Here is a 23,686-nt window from a genome sequence, read left to right on the forward strand (position 1 = left end):
CAGTCCCTGTTAGTTAGAGCCAGTGGTCATGCTGGGAGACTTGTCTCTTTCATCTTCCCTCTGAAGGCAGTCCCTTCAGGCTGATAAATCAGATTTGTTGCTCTTCGATGAACGCCCATCAGTTTCTCAATAATTTGCCTCATTTCTTTGTCACTCAGGCTGTTCAGGAAAATCCCCTTTGTTTGTCTCCGTTGTTGCAAAATAAGATGGTGGTGGTGGTAGAATCTCTGCTTACAGCAAACAGAGCACATCTCTTCAGCCACCAGGCATCTTCCTTTCCCCAGGACACTGGCGTCATCTAGTCCGTTATCTTTAACTCTCTTACTTGGGGTGTGGAGCTACTGTGTTAACAGGACTTAGGTGTGTTTGTAGAGACAGGAAGAGTTGATCTGTATTTCACCTGACCAGCTTTCCTTGTTGTATATTTAGTTAATGCCCATTAGCTGTTTAAATCATAGTTTGCTGCCCATCTCAATTCCCCGTTGGAAAAGCTTCCTTGAACTCCCTCAAGAGAATGCTAACCTCCTTTCCATTAATACTCCCACGTTTCCTGATATTAAAGTGGACGACATCAGTCACCATATCAGACATCTTTGCCAAAAGGGGAATTCTGTTGCTATGAGAGGGGCAGGATGGCCCCTTTACCTTGAATGAGCCGAATGTCACCGCAAACCAGGAAATTTGGGGAGTGGCTTTTGCAGTGCCAGCGTCAACAGTGTTCAACCTGTCCCTTCTCTAATTCCCCAGGTAATGGCTCCGCTGGGTGCTAAAGCACCCCATTTAATAAGGTCTTTCCTAATGTGCTCAATGCTCATATTTATGCAATAATAATAACCAACATAGTGCTTTACAAACTGGTTTCATCTAATTACATCATCCTACTTAACAGTCACAGCCACCCTGTGAGAAAGGAACTATCTTCTTTATTTTACCAGGGAGGAAACTGAGGCTTAGGGATGTTCAATTGCCCAATTTAACAAATATTCAGTTAATTATCCTTTCCATTCCCTTTTTGTTCTCCTTCTGAAATCATTGGAAAAAATGCTCTATGAACAATATGTGAAGAGGCGCTAAATGTATACAGGTTGCTAAAGTCACTGGGATGCTGGCCATTGCATAATATTTTTCTGTACTCTTAGTTGGCAAAAATAGAGTGAATAGACATCATCCACAGTTCAGTATGACTCCTATGGTTTATCAGTAGGATAACTCAGTTGTTATTCGATGACAGAAAGAGTATATTAAAATTTATAAGACATAGCCTGCTATCTCTTTCTAAACAATAATGTAATGTTATTAGGCCTGAGCTAAAAGTGAGCTTACCTCCTCAAATACCAGTTAAGACCCTGAGGGTATCTGTTTTTCCTGCAAAGCTGATAAAATTATATACACCTAAGATAAAAGAAGAAAGAACTATATATGTCAATACATGCTAACATGATTTGAAGAAACAAAGGACCTGAATAATACTGACTTTTTTGAGTAATTTAAACAGCAGAAATATAATTTTCTACCAAATACATGGTCAAGGAAGCACAACATCCTAATATTGTGCTAACAGCTAAGCAAAAGATGAAGTTTATTGCATCACTTATTTTCAAGTAGTGCTTAGCAATATTTTTAATTTGGCACAAATGTGATTACAGTAGGAGAAAGACCTGTACTGAAGGGTTTTTATGCTTTAAGGGATTGAGGCAACATCCAAATAAAAGTCTCATCAGAGCCAGCATTTTGAACAAAATCCAGATCAAGAAATGTATGCTGTTAAGTGAACTGCTCCTTGCTGTGTCCTGGCCAGAGAAAGCAAATTGCGTGTGTACACATAAACTATCAATGCACAGAAACATGCAGAAGTCTCCGTCTCTATCATGATGGAAGAAGGCAGAATTCTTTTTTCTCCATCTCTATTAAGACAGAAGGCAGAATTATTCCTTCTGCATCAGCTTGAGAGCCCTCACTGTCTCATGTGTAACTAACTTTAAAGTGTACTTTGTGGCTGGACTGGATGGTGCCTGTAACTTTCTTGCAACAAATTATTAAGCAAACGCAACCTTGAAGATGCACCCCTGAAGATTCCAGCTGTATTTCATCGTACCCAGGGTTTAATTGTAAAAAAGAAAACTCTTATTGCTTATTTTTAATTACTGCAAATTCAAACACATGTTTACCATGGTGAAGTTTAAAAATACAATGAGAAAAAAGAAACCGATAGTTTTTATTTAGAAGTAACCAATTTTGACACACCCTCCTACTGCCTTATCTACATAGCTATATATATGTATATATTCATTTTTTTTAAACAATAAGTTGTTGGTTTTAATAGTCAATAATACTGACTTCTTTGTTCCTTTAACCTAAGATCTCTGAAGCCCTTATGCAAGAACTGATGCTGTTTTGAGCTGATCTAAAAAGGGTGAAAAAATGCTGTAATTAAGTTTTTAAAAACACATTTACTTTATATGACTCATGAGATTTTAATCTTTTAAAAGACACCTTCTACAGCCAAACCTTGGATAAATACCTAGAAAATACATTACACATACTACCTACATTACACCTACCTACCTACTATTCCGCTATTAGTCTATATGAACCTTTTCCGTGGATTCCAGTGTACCAGTGATTGACAGCACAATGCAAAGGGACTGACATTGACTAGACCCAGTTTTGGGAGCTTAGGGAAAGGGGCAGGAGTTTGATGCCTGACCTAAATCACTGATGTCAACATTAGGCTCATTTTCTTTGCCCACCTACCTCCCCCTGACCATGCATGTCATCTCTGCTCCCAAGAACAGATTTTCTCAGGACCCTTTTTTTTTTTTTTTTTAGGAATTTTCCAGCTTACTCTTAAGATAACTCTCAAATACTAAAATATCTATGAAGTCCCTAGATGGGAGTTTTGATTTTTAAACTGTATTGAATATTGTATTTCATCAAATCTAAGACACTATCTATTGTTAAGTTGTATCATTTTTTAAAGTGATACTAAGAAAAAAGATGCTGCCAATTAAACTATCATATACCATTAATTTCAAATTTGATCCAATTTCAGAGATGTTAAAATGTGAAAAAGTATCTTACTAATGAACTTTTGGCATTTATTTAAACCTACACATTGCATAAAGAATATTCAGTCACATACCATGAACAGATTTTTAGCGCCTACTACATATTAGGTTATGTACAGAGAAGTTAAAATTAGAATAGATATCTTTGACATTTAACTTGTTTATTTTTTTGGATTGAAATCAAAGCAAAATGTTCATATTTTAACATTTATATTTCTATAGAGAATACTCATTTTCTAGACCGAACTTTATGGTCTCAGAGTGGAAGCAGAGGCCATCCATGTGGTCTTGAGTCTCTTTATCTCTTTGTAATGTATCCTCAGAGACAACAGAATTTTAAGTTAGACCCCTTTTTACTTCAAGAAGCATGTCTGGGTTCTTTCATCTTCAAGATTTCAGTTAGTCACTTAGTTTTTAAAAATTCATCAGGCTTGGAAAATGTAGATTTATTCCTATCTGTGTTTATCATATCTTCTGCTTGGCCAGTTTAATCACCAGATTTTATAGTTAAAGACAGTGAAACTTAGGCCACTTAACTGATTTATCCCTCAGCATTCAGGTGGGTTCTTTCTTGTCTAAGGAAGTCTGTCCAACACAAAGTACAGTCTCGTTCAAGGCTCTTTTAATCTTACAGATCCAAATATGTTCTTTCAGTTGCCTAAGGTATCTATTCTCTTCTACACTTTCTAAAATCAAAGTCCATATTCCATCTTCTTTTAAATTTTTCTGCCCCATGTTGGCAGCTGCTTTCTAGTATCCAAATCTAGAACCATGTAGTTTCCCCTTGCGGAGAGAAAGAAGCAGTCCCTATTTATGCACAAAAGTAATTTGCTACCTGGAATATAAATGTAGAGCCACTAGCCAGTCAAATATGAATTTGTTCTGAGTGGGAGACAGTGAGGGAACTGTCTTACAACTTTGTATCAGTTCCCAGACTTTCCTCTTTGAGTTTTACCTTGTCTGCTCCTTTTCTTGCTTTAAAATGATTATCTTTCAAGCACAAGAGAGAAATAGAAATAGAAATATTAAAAATATTTAAAACATGAAATTTTGATGAAGTTTTTTAAAAAAGCATATTCAAGGAAATATAGAAACCTGTGATCTTTGGTGGAATTAGTTTACCTAGCTGCGTACTGAAAGGTAATGGTTTTTTGAGCCCCCTCTCTCACTATCCTTCCCCCTGGGGCCACAGATAAACCTGTTAGCTAGAAAACAAGCTGGTTGAGGCTGAGCAAAGATTTCTGTATATCACCCAGGGCAATGAAAAACGTGGAAAAAGCCTCAATAGTTATGAGGAAGGTGGATTCCATAAGGCATTAATTAGCAATGGTCCTGAAGGGAATCCTGCAAGGGAATTCAGAGAAGATGGTCAGAGAATGAGGGCTGAGATAGGAAGGGGCAGGATAGATATGTGAGTCATAGTCCTTAATTGCGTTTTGGAAATGGCTTCATTTGGCAAAAGACATCCTTATTCTTCAACGAACAGAAACATTTGCCTCCAAGTCATCTGGATTTTTTTGCTCCCCTAAATAAATACTTCTGGATTCAATCAGAGTGGGAGACAAACAAAGTTAGTTGTTTAAAATCCCACTCATATTTCTGAGCCGTTTTCTTATCAATTATAATTGTAGTATCTTTCACTTAGTAAGTAACTGAGGTTCTAATTCTTGGTCTTGAAATGTGATACCAGACCCAAGCCATATTCTTTGAAATCATTGGGTTAATGTGTCTTCATCTAGAAATGTGACTCCTACTAAAACGATTTCCCTTAAAAACTGTGGGACAGTTAACCATTCCAATTTTATCTAACACAGATGATTAAAACACATTTAAGCAAGTGTGTGCGTGTCTGCTACAGACTGAATGTTTGCGTCTTGGCAAAATTCACATGTTGAAATCCTAACCCCCAATGTGATAGTATTAGGGGGTAGGACCTTTGGGAGGTAATTAGGTCATGAGGGTGAAGCTCTCAAGAATGGCCCTAGTGCCCTTATAAAAGGGACCCCAGGGAGATTTCTGGGCCCTTTCACACTGTGAGGAAACAGTGAGAAGACGGCTCTCTACAAACCAGGAAGCAGGGCCTCACCAAGACACCAAATCTGCAGGCACCCTGATCTTGGACTTCCCTGCCTCCAGAACTGTGAGAAATGTTTGTTTTTTTAAGCCACCCAGTCTATGGTATTTTTGTTACAGCAGCCTGAACTAAGATAGTTTCCAAATGGACGATGATATTTTCAAAAAAGAATTTTAGATGCCTTTTTGTTTGTATTATATAATAAAGGACGTATCTAAATTGAAAGCTGTTTTTAATCACAAATAGAAATTGTAAGTGCAGATTCAAATAACAGTGTAGTTATCAAGTGCTAATATTTTCTTTATATTTCAGTCATTTTTGGTAATATAAACATAAGCGGAATGATTAAGGAGAAATGAAATTATCTCATGGCTTCATTTCCTGTTTTCATTACTCATTAAAACTTTGATAAGTGTGGTGAATGAAATGTACTACGCAATTACAATGTGCCAGAGGTTCCTTTGGACACAACCTACATTAATTGTAAGGTTATTTTTCAATGAAGTATGTGTGCCAGCTGACAGATATGAACTTCTTAGATCAACAACCATCTTTCTCGTAGAATTCTTCTGTTCTTCAGCTTCTCAGTAGAACACAATAACCAAGATAGCCAGCATTTATTGAGTGCTTCCTATGTGCCAGGCACTGTGCTAGGAGCTTTAAAAGTATTATTTTATTGAACTCTTTTGAGAACTCTGTGAGCTAGGTGTGATTATTATCTCCATTTTACACACACGGTACCATATGCTTAGCTGTGTGTTTTCTGTGTGCCTTCTGAGTAAAGGATTTTAGGCAGGGAACTAAACTCTGGTAGTCCTATATAATAATTTTAGCATAATAAGAAATTACTTGAAGGGCCAATTTTATTTTCAATAATGGGTACACAGTTTGCTGCCACCAATGGGCTTGATGCTATTTAATAAATTTCCCTTATCCTATACGTAATTGCGTTCATAATATATTGTTATTTTATTTCGAAGTTTTAAAACATTTGCAGAAAATTGTGTTTGTGGGTGTGTGTGCACAGGCACATGTGTGGTGTGTAAAGCATTCTTTCTAGGAATATGCGTAAGACCTATTTTTTTCTACATTTAGAAAAATGTAGAGAAGCCCAGATATGAAAATAAAAGCCATTGGTTATGCCAGTGCCCACAGGAACCACTGTTAATATTTTGGTATATATTCTCCCAGTTGCTTTTATCCATGCATATGTAAAGATATATTTAAATTCAATTGGAAACATACTTTATAGCTTGGTTTGGTTTTTCTGAATTTTTAAAATTCTTTTGATAATAGTATATCAAAACATTTTCTTATAATCATTAAAATTTCCTCTACATAATTCTAACATAGAATTCCATTGTATGGTTATACTCTAATTATTGGACCAATTCCTTATTGTTGGACATGTAAGTAGGTGGAAAAACTTTAAATATAAATTCCTAAAGTCTTACTCATGTTATAGGTTTTAGATCCTTAATGATTAAAAAATTATAATAATGTGCTCAATAAAAGCCTTGGACTAAATCTCTATTGATCTGAATTTTAATCTAAAATTACAGTGCTAAAGGCAACCTCAGAGGAATTTAGTCCATTTTCTTATTTCTAGATAGGAATATATCACTGTCCCAGATATATCTTTCTAGAAACTATCTTGAATTTAATGAGGGAAGAAGATCCATAACCTTACCCACTGTAGTATTACAGAGACTTGGTGTCAGGAGTACAGGCTTTGAAGGTACATAGACCCTAGGACCAATTACCAGATAAAGGCCTCTGATCTTTGAGTTTATTACTCTCTCTTATTCTCAGTTTTTATGAGGATTCCACTGCAGGGTTTCTGGAAGATTCCATGAGATGATGTACATAGAGTGCCCTGCACAGTGTAGATGCTGAACATATGCTAGTTCCTTTTACTTACCCTGTCTTTCTCAAATCTGTAAGATTTCCTTGCATTCTTTCTACAATTAAAAAAAGAAAATGCACATACCATATTTATGGCACTAAATAAACCTGAAGATCACTATTAAGTCTTCTGAACTAGTTTGACTTTTTCTAGAGTCTACTTTCATAATTCTTTAAACATTCAGACCCTCCTAAATTGTGGGACACCAAGTTATACAGGCTATATTACCATTGGTCTCTCCAGTGATACAGATGGTGGGAAATTCCACCATACTTTATATATTATCTCACTGCCATTACAGCAAGAACTTGCTGAATTCTTTAGAGATTATGATGTATTAACTCAGGTTCCATTTATAGGACAGCATGACAATGACAACTGCTTTCCTGTGTTGTATTTATTTCTTGATACTGATTCTTCCTCTTGCTTAGAAGCAGTTCCTTCATTGTTCCAAGTTAGTTTCATTAATTTGGATCCGTTTTCCAATGTCAGACTATTTGCTTTTAATCATATGGTCTTGTCATCTGCATGTGTACTTTATTCTTAAGTTACTGATTACATTTAGAGGCAAATGAGTTAATACGCACCCTCACAGATCAATAAGAAACCATTACACATCTATGCAGTAGTGACATAGAAATAAAGGCTACCTCTTTTGTAAGCAGTTTTCTTTTAATGTGAGTCCAGTAGCACTGAAACTTTCTTCAGTCTTACATATTTGAGTAGATTTTAGTATGTCATCTGTGTGGATTATGAGTTTGTAGGCTTTGGCTCTGAAAGCTGTAATTACCAATGTTTGAAAGACATCTGTGAGGGTGAGGATATGGAGAAGATAAGCCAAAAGCAAGATATATAATTACCACACCCTGTCTTCCTATTGGGAACTCTGGATGTTTAAAGCAATTAGGACATTTTAGACAGGTCCTTCTCCTATCAGAGTGCAACATCAGGTTGCTCTGAATGTAAGTAATCAATCTCTCAGGCAGGAAGTGTCCTCTCTCACATACACTATCAGCTCATAGGTCCTTCAAAGACCAGGGGTGGAAAAGATCCATACTTCTCTATCACTGAGTGAACATGTCCCTGACTCTCCTGCTATAAAAGCAATTTTTTTTTTTTTTTTTTTTTTGCGGTACACGGGCGTCTCACTGTGGTGGCCTCTCCCGTTGCAGAGCACAGGCTCTGGACGCGCAGGCCCAGCGGCCATGGCTCATGGGCCCAGCCGCTCCGGGCATGTGGGATCTTCCCAGACCGGGGCACGAACCCGCGTCCCCTGCATCGGCAGGCGGACTCTCAACCACTGCGCCACCAGGGAAGCCCGGCAATTTTTATAGAGAGGGAAAAACACTGGGCCTGGAGTCAGGAGAGCTGATTCCCAGCTCTGAATCTCTCATGTGCTGTGACCCTGGCCAAGGCTTCAAGCCTCAATTTTCCCATCTATAAAATGGAAATAGTATAACTACTTCACAGAATTATTACAAGCAAAAAGGTCATATTTATGAAAGTGCTTTAAAAATACTATGATATTTCTATACAATTCAGGATATAGGAGATAAAAAATCATGTAGAGTCACACCATTTCTTTGGAATGTTGAATATTTGTTTCTGTTTTCATCTATGGTTAAATACTGAACATATATGCTTTCAATATTTATGAATGCATTGAATGCATAGCTCCGCTATGAGTAGCTATGACTTGGAAATATTGAGAGAAATGACAAGATTCCTTGTTATTGATAATTAACAAAAGAACCATTTCTTTCAAAGGTAAGGGTAGGTTAAACCTGACTCACAGTACTTTGCTCTGCCTGATTTTCTTAGATTTTCTTTAAGGAAAACTGCTTAAAAGTTTTCTAAGAAGAAGTGAGGTGAGATTGGCCCTTGAGTAAGGAGAGTGGGCAGCTAAAGCCTAAAGCTTCTTTCTCAATAACAAGTTTAAGTGCCTTGTTTATTTTCATGTGATTAAATGACACTTGTATAAATACCTTACTGAGTAATGGTGCTGTGGCAAGACTGAAGTTTATTTAAGACACTGCTCCACCCAAGGTGAGCAATTAAATCAGGTATGTAAACTAAGCCACCTTTGGCTTCTCTACTCAACCCCATGAGTAAGTAGTACTAGAAAGGAAAAATGGTGTGGGGTATATGGCATGGCTGAAGGTGGGAAGAAATAGGAAGGCAGAAGCCTCCCTGAAAGAATGAAGGAAGTGTGAAGGGTGTTAGGGAAACTATAACAATTGAAAATTGATTCCGACTATTGATATCAGTCTATCAAGTTAATGCAAATTAAGGTGGCATCAGATTTCTTTAAAAAAAGAAAAAAAGCCTTTTCCCCATACAGTGTAATAATAACCACGTTATTTTAAATGTAGCCAAGAAGGGCTGTGTTTGCTCATGTGATCAGGTTTCCATACTTCCCACACCTGGGGAAGTATCAGCTAATATTGATTTAGCACTAATTTATACCTGATGGTCAGGACCAACTAGAATAGAGGAAAACTGGTACAAATTAGTGAGGCCCTGTGGTCCCAGTAAGTGGTCTGGGGCCCAACTGTTGTATATCAGTACAAATAACTCTTTCTAGGAGGGAATGGAAAAAATATTTTAAATGGATCTGAATCTGCTCTCAGCAGCTCTGGTGCTATTGGGCTAAAGATCTCCTTTAAGAATGTTAGGAATGGGTAAGATCAAGTTACATTCTTAGATTTTTATTATGTTTAGCTTATTAATTTGGGAGGTAAGCAAACTAGAAGCAGAACAGGCTTTAAAACATCTGACTTGTTATTATATTATGAATAATAACTGTTAGCTGGTCCATTCCATTTACCTTTTCCTCAATGAAATTCTCTATAAAGAAATATCCATATGGGAACATATGTATATGTATAACTGATTCACTTTGTTGTAAAGCAGAAACTAACACACCATCGTAAAGCAATTATACTCCAATAAAGATGTTTAAAAAAAAATAAAAAAAGGTCTTCCCTGGTGGCGCAGTGGTTGAGAGTCCGCCTGCCGATGCAGGGGAATCCCACCTGCCGCGGAGCGGCTGGGCCCGTGAGCCATGGCCGCTGGGCCTGTGCGTCCGGAGCCTGTGCTCCGCAGCGGGAGAGGCTGCAGCGGTGAGAGGCCCGCGTACTAAAAAAAAAAAAAAAAAAAAAAAAAAAAAGAGATTTAGGCCCTGAACACAGACTATGTGGAAATAAATATTAATCGAGATTCTGGTGCTAAAAAAAAAAAAAAAAAAAAAGAAATATACATTTTAAATATCGCTGCAGATTATTTGGAACCATAGAATTAGATACTAAATCCACTGAAAACTGTTTTCTTTGGGTAATTTCCACGAATTGACGTCAGTTATCAACATCTCTTTGTATTTGGCTAAACACTGAGAAAATATTTGGGGCCTGCAATTAAATTTAGTGAACTTTTATTCATTTCTAATCCACTGTTTCCCAAATTTGCCAAATCATAAACATCACGAGGGGAACTTGTTAAAAACTATACAATCCTACCTCTCCTGCTCCCAGACCTGCTGAATTAGACTCTCTAGGGAATGAGGCTGAAATCTGTATTTTTAGAAGGGCCCCAGGAATGCCTGATGAGATATATGTTTGGAAGACAATTCTATGTCCTTGTCATATTCCTCATGATGTCAGAGCTCTTCAAACCCCAGTATTCCCTTCTGACTACCCCTCTCCTCAGTGATTGCAGGCTTCTTTTCTGTTCCACCCCACCTAAGAAACAAGACACATGCCCACCAACCACTGTGGCCCTCAGCAGCAGTGAGTCTCTGCGGCAGTTGCAGTGGAGAGCATCTACCATCTTGGGTAGGGAGGTAATGGAGTAAAGGGATGGAGGTGTGGTCTGGAAAAGTCTTTCCAGAAAGTCCCCTTGACAACCAGTTGTAGATGACATTGCTACCTCCTCAAATGGCCATGCTCAACTTCCTTTGCTCTACATAAATTTTTTCTTTACCTTCACTCTCTTAACTTCCCTTCTTCCTGTAAATGGAGGGGGAAACATTGTCCCATTTTGTCAAACTTGTGCTCTTGACCAAATCCTCTGCTGCCTCATGGAAACTAAATCTATTAATCCTCCTCAGTCCAACTTCATTTTTTTCTCTTTTGGCTTCTATTGGCATATCAGTAGACGCTTCTTCCCTATTCTTTTTAAACTAAAGCAACATATACTTTCTTGGACTCTGATGAACTCCAAGATCCCATTTTACTTCATGCCTTATGTTTACTGTCAAATATCTCAAAAAGAGAATTCTACTTTACTTGCATTCATCTTCTCACCCTTCTCATCAACCCAACTGTACCCTGGCTTCCACAGAGCCACATTTTATGGACACTATTCGTGTGAAGATTTCCAGTGATGAGATCCAATGACTTTGCTTAGCCCTTAACCTTCTTCCCCATCTAACAGCTTTTGACATTTCTGGTCACCACATCCTTTTAAAAACTTTATCAATTAGTGATCATTTACCTATAAGAACAGAAACCTATTCAAATGATTGAAACAGCAAGGGGGAGGGTAATATAAGACCAAAGAAACTCTCTCACAGAAAGTATAATAGGGCTGCACAAGGATTAGCATCAGGAACTAGGAAGCTATAAGTAACCAATAAAGTTTTAACAAATAATTCTCGAGCGCCTGCTATATTCCAGGCACTCCTAGGTGTTCAGTGACCAAGTAGTAAACAGAAGAGACAAGGTCCCTGCCTTGAGAGACTTTATAATCTAGAGGAGAAGGCTTACATAAACAGGTAAACAAATGTGTATTTACACCGTATAATGAGCATTACAGATGAAACAAACTGACCTAATGATACATTATTATAGGTTATTAGTGATAGGCAAGGACTCAGAAATGATACTCTGAAGACATGGCATTTAAACTGAGATCTGAAGAGTGTGAGGGAGCCACTCAGGGCAACTGAGGAGTGGGCCTGTGGAAGGAGTGTTTTAGGCTGAGGATACACCTGTGTGCAGGCCCTGCAGTGGTGTTTCGGGGGAAGTGAAAGGAGGCCACTGTGGCTGGAACTTAAAGGGTGAGGGGGAGAATAGAGGGAGGTAAGGTTGGAGAAGGAGGCAGAAGCCAGAGCAGGCCAGGCCTTTTAGGTATTTAAAGGAATTTGGATCTCATTGCAAACGAATTGGAAGACACTGAACTGATTTAAGCAGGAAACAACAAGGTCCAATGTATTTCCAGGTTTACCCTGACTGATGAGCAGAAAATAGATTAAAGAAGGCAAGAGTAGAAGGTAGAAGACCAGTTGGCAGCTATAGCAATAGCTCAGGTAAGAGATGATGGCAGTTTGGTTTAATGTAGTAGCAGAGGAGATGGAGAGAAGTGGATGGACTACTCATCTATTCATGAGGAGCAAATAAGAGGACCACCTGATAGGTTAGAGTTGGGGAGGGAAGGAGAGTGAAAAATCAAGCCTATTGCCTGGGTTGTCTTGTTTACAATAACTGGGTGAATGGTGATACCATTTACTGAAGTGGGAAAAAGTAGATAGAATTTCTTTTTAATAGTGAGGGGAGGAAAGCAGGTTTATAGAAATTGAGAGTTTAGTTTTACTTCAGATACATTAATTTCAGATATTCATGGAGACTTGACATGTCATACAGACAAATGAATATCTGAATACAGATTCTGGAGGAAATGTCTAGGCTAAATAGATTAATTTGGGAATTTGTTACCATTTTTAGTATTTAAAGTTATGAGAATGACTGAGATTACCAAGAAGGTGAGTTCACAGAGGAGAAAGCAGAGAATAGAGCCCGGTTTTTAGAGGGCACTAGGGGAGGAAAAACCCCTGAAGGTCACTGAACAGCAGTGGTTAGAGAATTAGGAAACAGACCAGCCAATAGAAGAGATTTTGTTTTCAAGAAGTTGAGCCTGACCAACTGTGTTGAAAACTGCTAAAAGTTGGAGTAGGATGAGGTCCAAGGAACATCCATTGGGTCCAGCAATATGGAGGCTGTTGACAACATTGATTAGCAGTTTTCATTGGCATGGTGGGGGTGGAAGTCAGACCCGAGTAGATTGAATAGGAAATCAGAGTTAACCTGCAGACATCTCTCTCAAGAAGGTTTGCTGTGAAGGGATCAGAGAATTAGTACTACAGATGGAAAGGGATGGCATAAGAATCTTTGGTTTTTTCTAAATGTTAGGATGGAGCATGTTTATACATATTGGGGATAATCAAGAATTTGATGATGAACAAGAGGAAGGGTATAACTGAAGAAATGAAACCCCTAAGAAGAGGAGAAGGAATTTAAATCATAAGTAGAGGAATGGATTTTGATAGGAGAGGAAGAAAGAAAGGAGAGATGGGTCCAAATGCCAAAAGATTTGTAGATTTGACGGTAGGAATATACTGGAGCTGCATCAGGAGTAGGCAGGTGTGGGGATGGTTTTAGAAGATTGAAGAAAAGGGATAAGACAGAAAATAGTCGTCATGGGAAAATAAACATACTCTCAGTTTCTCTCTCTCTCTCTCAGGTCATCTGTTCTCATTTTGATTTTCTGCAAGTCACTTCATTCGTTTCTTTCAGAAGGCAGGTTTCCTCCACTTTTCAGTTTCTGTGACAGAAGATGGCCACCCCATGCACAGGTTTTTGTGATCACCCAGTTCATGCCCTTAATAGAATAACATTGTATTTCTTAATTCCAAATTCCCAGGGGAGAAAACGTGATTGGTGCAGCTTTGCTCAGTTATCGAACTCAGGTCAAACCAACCATGGTCAGAAGAACAAGGTCAAATTGTACAAACATAGCTGTCAGGCCCAAACCCTCTGTGTGTTGGCGGAGGATTAGTTCTTAGAGAAGGGGACGTGAGCTCCCAGATACCCCACAGACATCTACCAAACATCCTCTGAGATACCAAATTCTTTAATTAAGATGTGCTTCCCTTCTGCCTTCTTTCCGAGTTTTGTTTTCTTTGGATTGTTTGTTTATTTGCTTACTTTTCCTCCTCCACTAATGTATAATTTCTCAAAATTTTGTCCTTGATCCTTTTTCTTTATTTCTATACTTTTCTCCCTCGCCAACTTCATTTGTGCCCATGGCTTCAACTATCATATATACATGGATAACCCCACAAACCATACCTATGCTCTTCTCAACTATCATTTAAAAACTGCTCTTAAAAACTCCAAACGACTTTTTTTCTCTTTTTTTCCCCTTGTATCAAAATGAGATGATGAATGTTAACTCAACTAGTTACGGTAAACATTTCATAATATAGGTAAGTCAAGTCTTTATGCTGTACACCTTAAATTTATACAGTGCTATATGTCAATTGTATCTCAATAAAACAAAGGAAAAAACTGTCTCCACTTGAATATCCTCTGGTTCTCTTATTTATAGAAGAGCTCATTATCTTCTCCCAAACCTACTCCTTCTCTTGGTTCCCTATTCCTGTTAAAGCCACCACTATCCTCTTCGGCATCCAAGCCTGAAGCTTCAGAGTTGTCTGACGTCCTACTTTCAAGGTCCATCAGCTAAGAAGGAGTATCACCTGCATCTTTTCCTCCCCTCCCTGTCCCCTATCATTCCCCTAACTCTTATTACCTAAACTCCCATGGACTATTCTCAAAGTCTACTAAATCATCTTCCAGTTTACGGTCTCCATCCAGGTTGTAAACTATTCTTGAATTAATATTCAAAAAGCCCAGCTCCATTCATGTTCTCCCCACCCACTCAAGAATCTTCAACAGCTCCTCCCTGCATACTCGATAAAGGGCAAGGCTTGCCTGGCAACCTCCATGACATGTCATCAACAGACCAAGACTTATCTTCCATTTACCATCAGTCGAGGCAGACTGCTCGATCATCTCCTAACACATCCTGTGTATCCCTAGTGACAAGATTTCCTCATACTCTTCTTTTCTGAAGCCTTTCCTCAAAAGTGATCTTTCCCTCCCATTGCTTCCATTTGCTTTATTTGCATCTCTCTTATGGAAGACTTGTGCTTAGACATGGTTTCTACCTTTATCTGTAGAAATTACCTTTTTACCTCTGAGAGACTACAATTTACCGGAGTGTGAAAACAAGGATCCCTTACAGAGTATACAAGAGTGTCGCACTTTGAAGGCATTTAATAAGTGACTTGAGGAGTTACTAAGGCCTGATGCTAGTATTACTGCTATTAAATCCTCATGTAGGCTTATTAAATATATTAATATGAACCTTTTCAATAGGATGCTTGGTAGGACACTGGAAACCTTTTCAATAGGATGCTTGGTAGGACACTGTGCTATAAAAAGTTTAAAATAATTTTAATAACTTTTCTACGCAGACCTACTAGAGCATGGACTTGAGGATATGGGGAGGGGGAAGGGTAGGCTGTGACAAACTGAGAGAGTGGCATGGACATATATACACTACCAAATGTAGAATAGATAGCTAGTGGGAAGCAGCCGCATAGCACAGGGAGATCAGCTCCGTGCTTTGTGACCACCTAGAGGGGTGGGATAGGGAGGGTGGGAGGGAGGGAGATGCAAGAGGGAACAGATATGGGAACATGTGTATATGTATAACTGATTCACTTTGTTATAAAGCAGAAACTAACACACCATTGTTAAGCAATTATACTCCAATAAAGATGTTAAAAAAAAATAAAATAACTTTTCTAGTCAAGCACTGCTGATGAGTTGATTGCACCTTAACAACAGTCACTCAACACACTTATGTGGTAAAGAGTAAAATTCAGTCACAGAGGAGGAAATTAATCGACACATTTTAATCACTCTAAACTCTCATTAAAAAAAATAGTATTATGATAATCAAGCACAGTCTCTTCATAGGACCACTACTGCTCTCATGTACTGTTGACACCATGTTTGGAACTAAAGCAAATGAAATGTCACAGCAAAGAGAATATTTGCAGTTTTCTGGTCCCCAAATCTTTATGTAGCCTCTGAATGTGTTGGCTTTGTACAATATAGTCTTTTAGTTAAATGATAAAACTCTACTTATGTATCAGCTTAGGGGATGTGCCCCTGGCATCATAGTTGGCGATAGGAATTGCTGTGGATATGAAAGCTGAAAAATTGGTGGTCCTCATCACTATTTTCTATCCAGGTAGGAATAATTGCATACTTACTCTTTTGATATTTATCAGTTAAAAAACAAGATATCCCCTCTTTCTCTTGCTTCTTCTGAACTTCTTTTAAAAACAAAGCATAGGGACTTCCCTGGTGGCGCAGTGGATAAGAATCTGCCTGTCAATGCAGGGGACACGGGTTCGATTCCCGGTCCGGGAAGATCCCACGTGCCGCGGAGCAACTAAGCCCGTGCAACACAACTACTGAGCCTGTACTCTAGAGCCTGTGTGCCACAACTACTGAGCCCATGTGCCGCAACTGCTGAAGCCCACACGCCTTGAGCCTGTGCTCCTCAACAAGAGAAGCCACCACAAGGAGAAGCCCGTGCACTGTAATGAGGAGTAACCCCTGCTCGCCACAACTAGAGAAAGCCCGGGCAGAGGAACGAAGACCCAGCGCTGCCAAAAATAAATAAAATTAAATCTTAAAAAAAAAAGCATAGGGAAAAGCTCCTTGACATTAATCTTATCAAGGATTTTATGGTTATGACACCCAAAGCATCACAACAAAAGCAAAAATCAACAAGTGAAACTACATCAAACTAAAAAGCCTTCTGCACAGCCAAAGAAACAATCAACAAAAATGAAATGGCAACCTACAGAATGGGAGAAATATTTGCAAACAACATATTTGATAAGGGGTTCATATCCAAAATATATAAGCAACTCATGCAATAGCAAAAAAACCAAACAATCCAATTAAAAATGGGCAAAGGATCTGAGTAGACATTTTTTCCAAAGAAGATATTCAAATGGTCAACAGGTATATGAAAAGGTGCTCAACATCACTAATCATCAGAGAAATACAAATTAAAACCGAGATGAGATACCACCTCACACTTGTTAGAATGGCTATTATCAAAAAGTTAAGCAATAATAGGTACTGGTGAGGATATAGAGACATGGGAACACTTGTGCACTGTTGATGGGATTGTAAACTGGTGCAGCCACTATGTAGAACATTATGGAGGTTCCTCAAAAACTTAAAAATAGAACTACCATATGATCCAGCAATCCTACTTCTGGGTATATATCTGAAGGAAATGAAATCAATATCTCAAAGAGATATGTGCATTCCCATGTTCATTGCAGCACTATTTACAACAGCCAAGATATGAAAATAACCCAAGTGTCCACTGATGGATGAATGGAAAAAAATTGTGGCATATATACACATGGAATATTATTCAGCCATAAAAAGAATGAAATCCTCCCATTTGTGATGACATGGATGAACCTTGAGGGCATTATGATATGTGAAGTAAGTCAGATGGAGAAAGATAAATACTATATGATCTCACTTACATGTGGAATCTAAAAAAATCCAAACTCATATAAACAGAGAATAGGGGCAGGGGCTAGGGAGTGGGGGAAATGGGTGAGGGTGGTCAACGGTACAAACTTCAAGTTATAAGATGAATAAGTTCCGGGGATATAATGTACAGCATGGTGACTATAGTTAACAATACTATATTGTATATTTAAAAGTTACTAAGAGAATAGATTTTAAAAGTTCTCATCATAAAAAAGGTTTATAACTATGTGAGGTGATGGATGTGTTAAGTAACCTTATCGTGTTAATCATTTTGCACTAAATACCCATATCAAATCATTACATTACACACCTTAGACTTACACAATCTTTCATGTCAATTATATCTCAATAAACATGGGGGGGAAAGAAACAAAGTAAAATATTTATTATTTACATGAAATGTTCCTTTCTACTTAATTAAATATATATATATTTTTCAGTTTCCTTACACAGGCCTCTTGAGAATTGCTCCTAACAGAGAGATAGAACTAACTACGTATCAGCAGATGTCACTCTCTAACTGATCCTCCTCAACTGTCCTTCTCTGTCAGTTTCAGTTGGTTATTTTTTTTTCCTGCCAATATCAACTGCCTCTTCTCCATTACCAATTTCAGTTTCCATTTTCAACATCTGATGAGCCTCCAAGAGCCACTAGGACTACTATTTTTCACTTTGCCTGTATAAGGATCATAATACAAGATATGCTTTCCTTTTGAATGCTGGCCCCAGTGCAAATATCTGTATAGTTTACAAAAGCCACGTGGAACATTTTTCTACTCTGTGGCTATGTCTTCGCAACAGTGATATACTTCTTATTATCATTTTTTTTTTCTGATGAAAGGCACAGTTTAGTTCACGGGACAAGCACTGGTTAAAATTTGCTACTCTTTTCAACAACATTGAGCAAATATTGTCTACCAGGTACCAAGCACTTGGAGATTCAGCAGTAATAAAACAGATAAAAAGTCTTGCCTTCATGGCTCTTACATTCTACATGGACAGAACAAAAAATAATTACAATATATAATAGGTGGGTGGTGATGGGTGCTCTGGGGAAAAAAAGTAAGAGAGTAGGGAACATCTAGGGAGTGCTTGCAATTTTAAAAGAGAGTTTCCAGAAAAGCTTTCATTGAGAAGGTGATGACATCTGAGTGAAGACCTGGAGGAAATGAGGGAGCAAGCCATGTGGGTAACTGGGGTAGGAACTGCTCAGGCAGAGCGAACACCTAGTGCAAAGGTGCACGTAGCCTGTCACAAGCAGTAAGGAGTTTTACTGTAAGCATCTGCCAGGGACAAAAATTCAGGCAAGGCTCTTTTTGTTGCTGCTATAAAGAATCCACCTACAAGAGAGTTTAATCAGCTTAAGATGAACATCAGTGCAGATCTGTTTAGTGTTCTCTCTCAGACGTGACCTCATTTCTGATACTGACAGCCTGGACTGCCTCTTAGATTTGGTTGGAGCTTCGATGCATAGCCTGGCAAACCTGGATGAAACTAGAAGAGGGAGGTTTTGGTAGCTCTGTAGGCCCATTAGTTATCTCATTCTCTCTTCACATGGGGCTACATATTAATCAGATGTAGCCAATGATTCCAAGTTTTAATGTAACCTAAAGTATAGTCCATTACCATATATGAACCAAGAAGTAAGTGTAATAGTTCTACTTCAGATTAGCTAACGGTGGAATCTTGTTCCACAAACAGCCAAGACATGGGTTACTGAGAACAAAGCTATTTTCCATGCCACCAAATTGCGCTTTCAATGTTGTCTTCTTCTAGGTAGGTCAACATAGTAAAGAGGTCATTACCAACATTAACATGTATAGAATTTCCAGGGATTGTTACACTTATATTCAACGAATAGAGATAATCTGCACGGGGCCTAACCATCCCGTAGCTAGCACAGTCGGGTAACAACGCTCTTCTCGCCCAGCAATCCACACTTCCTCCTAAGGGGTTCCCAATTTACTGAGGAGTATGTTTTTCTAAAGCTTCTTTTCATACCCTTGGAGCCCACTCCCAAACTCACTAAGAATAAAATACTGTTAAGAACTCAACAAATGGACATTTGGAAGCCGATACTGGGTTTAGTTTATTTTAGCCCACCTTTGATTTGTTTGGAGACTGAATTCCTTACACATAAAGATCAGTATTTATTTCATGAGAACAAAGGTTTAGGAGGCAACCAAGATGTATTTAGTAAAGAGAAGGTGATTGAACATCCAAATAGGTCATGGTGACTTATCAGCAACTGAAAATAGTATTTTAAGATCATACTAGTTCTGTGTGTGCATCATTTAGATTTGTTTTGGTTGTCTGATTTAAGTTGGCGTTGGCAGTTTTGAACAAACACAGAAAGACTTTAACATATGGCTAGGTATGTTGTTTTAGATCCAAATCAGGTATTGATCATTAGGACTGTGGCTTGGTATAAATTTAGAATTACTGTAATCTAAAGTGTTGGGGTCGTTACATACTTATATTTAGGAGTGGTCAGAGATAACATTTCTATTATGAAACCATGCCGTAATCAAATCGACAACTTGGAAATTTACCAGCATTTTTAAAAACTTCACATATTTTAATCCGTCAATTTTTGTTCTTGATATTCTGAAAAAGTCATCAGAAAGAAGCCATTTATCATTCTTTTTCCCCATGAAGGAAGGCAATTTCCTAATGATTGAGGAAATCTTTCATTTTAGATGGAAAAAATAATACAATAGGTCAATTATACTAAATTTAAAAGAGTAAAGTTTTTACTACATTTATATTTAATATATGTTATTCTGGAAAGCAAATGCATGTGAACACAATTGGGATAATAGTAGTATCTACCTTGTGGATTATAGGAGGATTGAAGGAATTAACACATAAAACATTCTTAGAACAGCGGCTGACACATGAAATGCTCAGTAAATGTTAGCTGTTATTCTACTATGTGATAAAGTGAGGAACTGTCACTAATCTTCATGGGTGCAATTCTTGCATTTTACAGAAAAAGTGGGTTTCATCCACTTTTTACAGAACTTAGTACGCTTTCTGTTCTGAGGGCACAATGAAGCTGAGAGGGATGGCTCCTCTAAGTGAAACTGACCCCTGCATTTAGTGCCTGAAATCAGAGGAAGCCTGTCAGTGTGGGCAGACACCAAGAGTAGACCAATCTGATCTCCCACTTCTTTTTTATCTCATGGAAACGAATGGAGGGTATCTGATGTGGACCCTTCAATCAATTGTTCCTGCTTAACGTTTAAAACCTTGGCTTACTGTGGGGTAAACTTAGGTTCCTAACAGTCATCCAAAATCTTAGTTTCTCTTCAGTTCCACTGCAGAATAAAAACTAAATTTACCCCAGTGGATTGTTACATCAAGTCTGGTACTATTTCTCCCAAGAGGCCATCTGCTTCTGGGAAAAGACAACAGGGTGTACCCTCCATTACACCTCCATTTAACTGATGGTGTGATGATGTACAATTCCTTGTTGACCCCTGCAATTCAGAGTTATTGTCTTGGAACATAAAATTTGATGATCTCTTTTCACTCCATAGGATAACTGTAAAAGTATCCACCCAGTGTTCAATCCAACACCCAGACATCGCTTCTGATGGCCTTAAATTCTTTTGATTAGTCTACTCGCCACAAAAACTCAGATTACTAAAATTAGTGGGGAAGGGATGGATTCTTCTAAAACATCCCACCACCAGAACAGGTGTACTTGCAAAGTAAAGTTTGCCTGACGTATTCTCTGTCTCAAGTTGTACAAACGGCCCTGGAGGGTGGAGCCCTCACAACCTGCTCCCCTGGGCGTGCGCGTCTGTGGGTGTCGGGGCACGCGCAGGACACACATGGACCCACTCTCCCAGGGCAGCCCAATCAAAGTCCCCCTCTCACCTCAAAGGCTGTCAACTCTCACGCCCCTCCTTGAGCGCACAGCCCCTTTCTCCCTCTTCGCTCCTTCATATCCCGCCTCCAAAGTAGGACTCCCAATTTCATTGGCAGGTGCTCCTCTCACTCCTACCCTGAAACCAATCACTCGCGTTCTGGTGGAGAAAGACGGAGCCAATGGGAATGCTCGTTGCGGCAGCTGCCGGCCCCGAGCGCAGGGAGGCGGTGCAGGGGGCGGGGTACGGGTTGAGGGGTTAGGTGCCTTATGGAGTGAGGAGCGGGCAGAGGAGGCGGCGGCGGCGGCGTTTGCGGTGGCGCGGCTCCGCGTTCATCCAGGCACCTCGAGGCCCTTTCCCCCTACCAGGTCCCCAGAAGCAGGGATCCCGGCCCTCCCTGCAGCTGCTGGGCTCTCCTGCGCGTGCAGCCCCGCGAATCTGCGTGATCCCGGCGGCTGCCCCTTTCCCCTGTCAGCGCGATGCCCGGGGCGGCGGCGGCGGCGGCTCCGGGCTCCTCGCGGCCCCGGCCGTGACCGCCACACCGAGCCCGGTCGGGCGGTTGGGGCCGTTGGACGTTTGTTTTCGCAGCCTTCCCCTCCCCCCTCGCTGAGGCGGCGGGGGTGCGCGTTGCGAAGGGGGAGCCGAGAGACTCCTCCCCCTCCACGATACCCCCGCCCCTCCCCCTTACACACTCGCACGCACTATCGCGCCGGCTCCCACACGCTCGCGCGCCTCCCGCTCCGCGCCTCGGTGTTGGCCGGCATCGTCCAGGGCCCGCGGAGCCACCATGTCCACTGCCTCCTCCTCTTCCAGTTCCTCTCAGACTCCTCATCCCCCGCCGCAGAGGATGCGGCGCAGCGCCGCGGGTTCCCCGCCCGCCACCCCCGCCGCCGGGAGCGGGAACGGTGCGGGCGGCGGCGGCGTGAGCTGCGCCCCGGTTGCGGGAGCCGGCCGGCTGCTGCAGCCCATCCGCGCCACGGTGCCCTACCAGCTCCTGCGGGGCAGCCAGCACAGTCCCACGCGCCCGCCCGCCGCCGCCGCCTCGCTGGGCAGCCTCCCGGGGCCCGGCGCGGCCCGCGGCCCCAGCCCGCCCAGCCCGACGCCGCCGCCGACCGCGGCCCCGACCGAGCAGGCGCCGCGGGCCAAGGGCCGCCCGAGACGGTCCCCAGAGAACCACCGGAGGAGCAACTCACCTGAGCGACGGAGCCCCGGCTCGCCCGTGTGCAGAGGTAGCGAGCCCAACCCTTCTGTCCTCCCGGGCTGCGTCTCCCCGACGGTGCCCTCCGTGGAAACTTCAGCCTCTCCGGGCTTCTCTTTGCTAGTGCATTATCGAAGGTGTGAAAGTGGCTTTGGGAACCTCACCCCCCTGCGGTCGCTGCGGGGCTTGGATGAGCGAACTGCGGAGCAACTTTTATTTGACCCTCCTGCCGCCCCTCAGCTTTTATCTTCCATCACTCTCCTGTATCGAAAGGTTTTTCAGTTTAAGAGCTGATTAGCTCACTCATGTGTTTGCTGTTTGTAGTGGGGGAAGGAGGAGCTGGGCGAAACACTTAAAAAAAACACACACACAAACTCTCCTGCACCAGATAAGGTGGTGGTTGTAATCTCTACAGCCTCTTTGTGCTTTCCTACAAAGTTCCTATAATGTGTCTGCGCCTACCGGGATAATTTTTTTTTTCTTTTTTGGGGGTGGGGAGGTGGAGGCACCAGTTATGATGTAAGGATATCCTGTTGGGTGTGTAGAGGGGACAGTTTTGGATGTGCAATTGAAGTGTATAGTGTTTGGTTTGGCTTTTTTTGCGGGGGGGCTCCCTCTCTTCTCTATATAGTCATATGCATCAGGGCGGTACTGCACTGGAAACAGTTTATGCCCAACTCAAGACTTTCATGGTAAATTTCTAAGGACCTATTTGTGGAGTGTGCTCACTTTTTTCCTTCTATTTTTAAGTACACTTAACAGTTCAGTTGAGCTGTTAAAGGATCTCAAGTTTCGTTTTTCGTAGGTGTCAAAGGTAATGGTGAGCTGGTGGATGCTGTCGGCTTCCCTTAATGTTTTGTGTTTTGGTGTGGTTTGGTTTATGTTTAGGGACACGGTGAATGATCTAGTTTAGTCCTGGGGGAGAAAAGGAAGTTTAGCCAAAACAGGGATGTAAAGCTCATAAGGGAGGGAGGAGTAGCTCATGTTATTAGATACCACGCTAGGGCTACAGATGCTGCTGCTGCATTGTGGAGAGAACGGATCATACCGAGGGGAAAAATCTCTGCTTGGAAGGGAATCACTGTGGAGCCTGTGCAGTGTTTATGTGGTATGTGTAATTTTTTTAATG

The 23,686-nt window shown here is 40.5% G+C and overlaps 1 protein-coding gene and 1 long non-coding RNA gene across 2 annotated transcripts in view; one reads left to right on the forward strand and one right to left on the reverse strand.

The window, feature by feature from the left end:
• The window catches only part of LOC114486321 (uncharacterized), a 191,239-nt gene extending 168,223 nt beyond the window's left edge, over positions 1 to 23,016 (reverse strand). The window contains exon 1 of the long non-coding RNA XR_008617421.1: positions 22,553 to 23,016. This is a non-coding gene — a long non-coding RNA (uncharacterized lncRNA). The remainder of the gene's footprint in view (positions 1 to 22,552) is intronic.
• The window catches only part of GLCCI1 (glucocorticoid induced 1), a 121,398-nt gene continuing 119,371 nt past the window's right edge, over positions 21,660 to 23,686 (forward strand). Inside the window, exon 1 of the mRNA XM_024131702.3 lies at positions 21,660 to 22,588. Coding sequence (XP_023987470.1) covers positions 22,147 to 22,588 — 442 coding nt within the window. The 5' untranslated portion in view covers positions 21,660 to 22,146. The remainder of the gene's footprint in view (positions 22,589 to 23,686) is intronic.

This window comes from Physeter macrocephalus, chromosome 5 (assembly GCF_002837175.3).
Source record: "Physeter macrocephalus isolate SW-GA chromosome 5, ASM283717v5, whole genome shotgun sequence".
In the NCBI taxonomy this organism is placed as follows: domain Eukaryota; kingdom Metazoa; phylum Chordata; class Mammalia; order Artiodactyla; family Physeteridae; genus Physeter; species Physeter macrocephalus.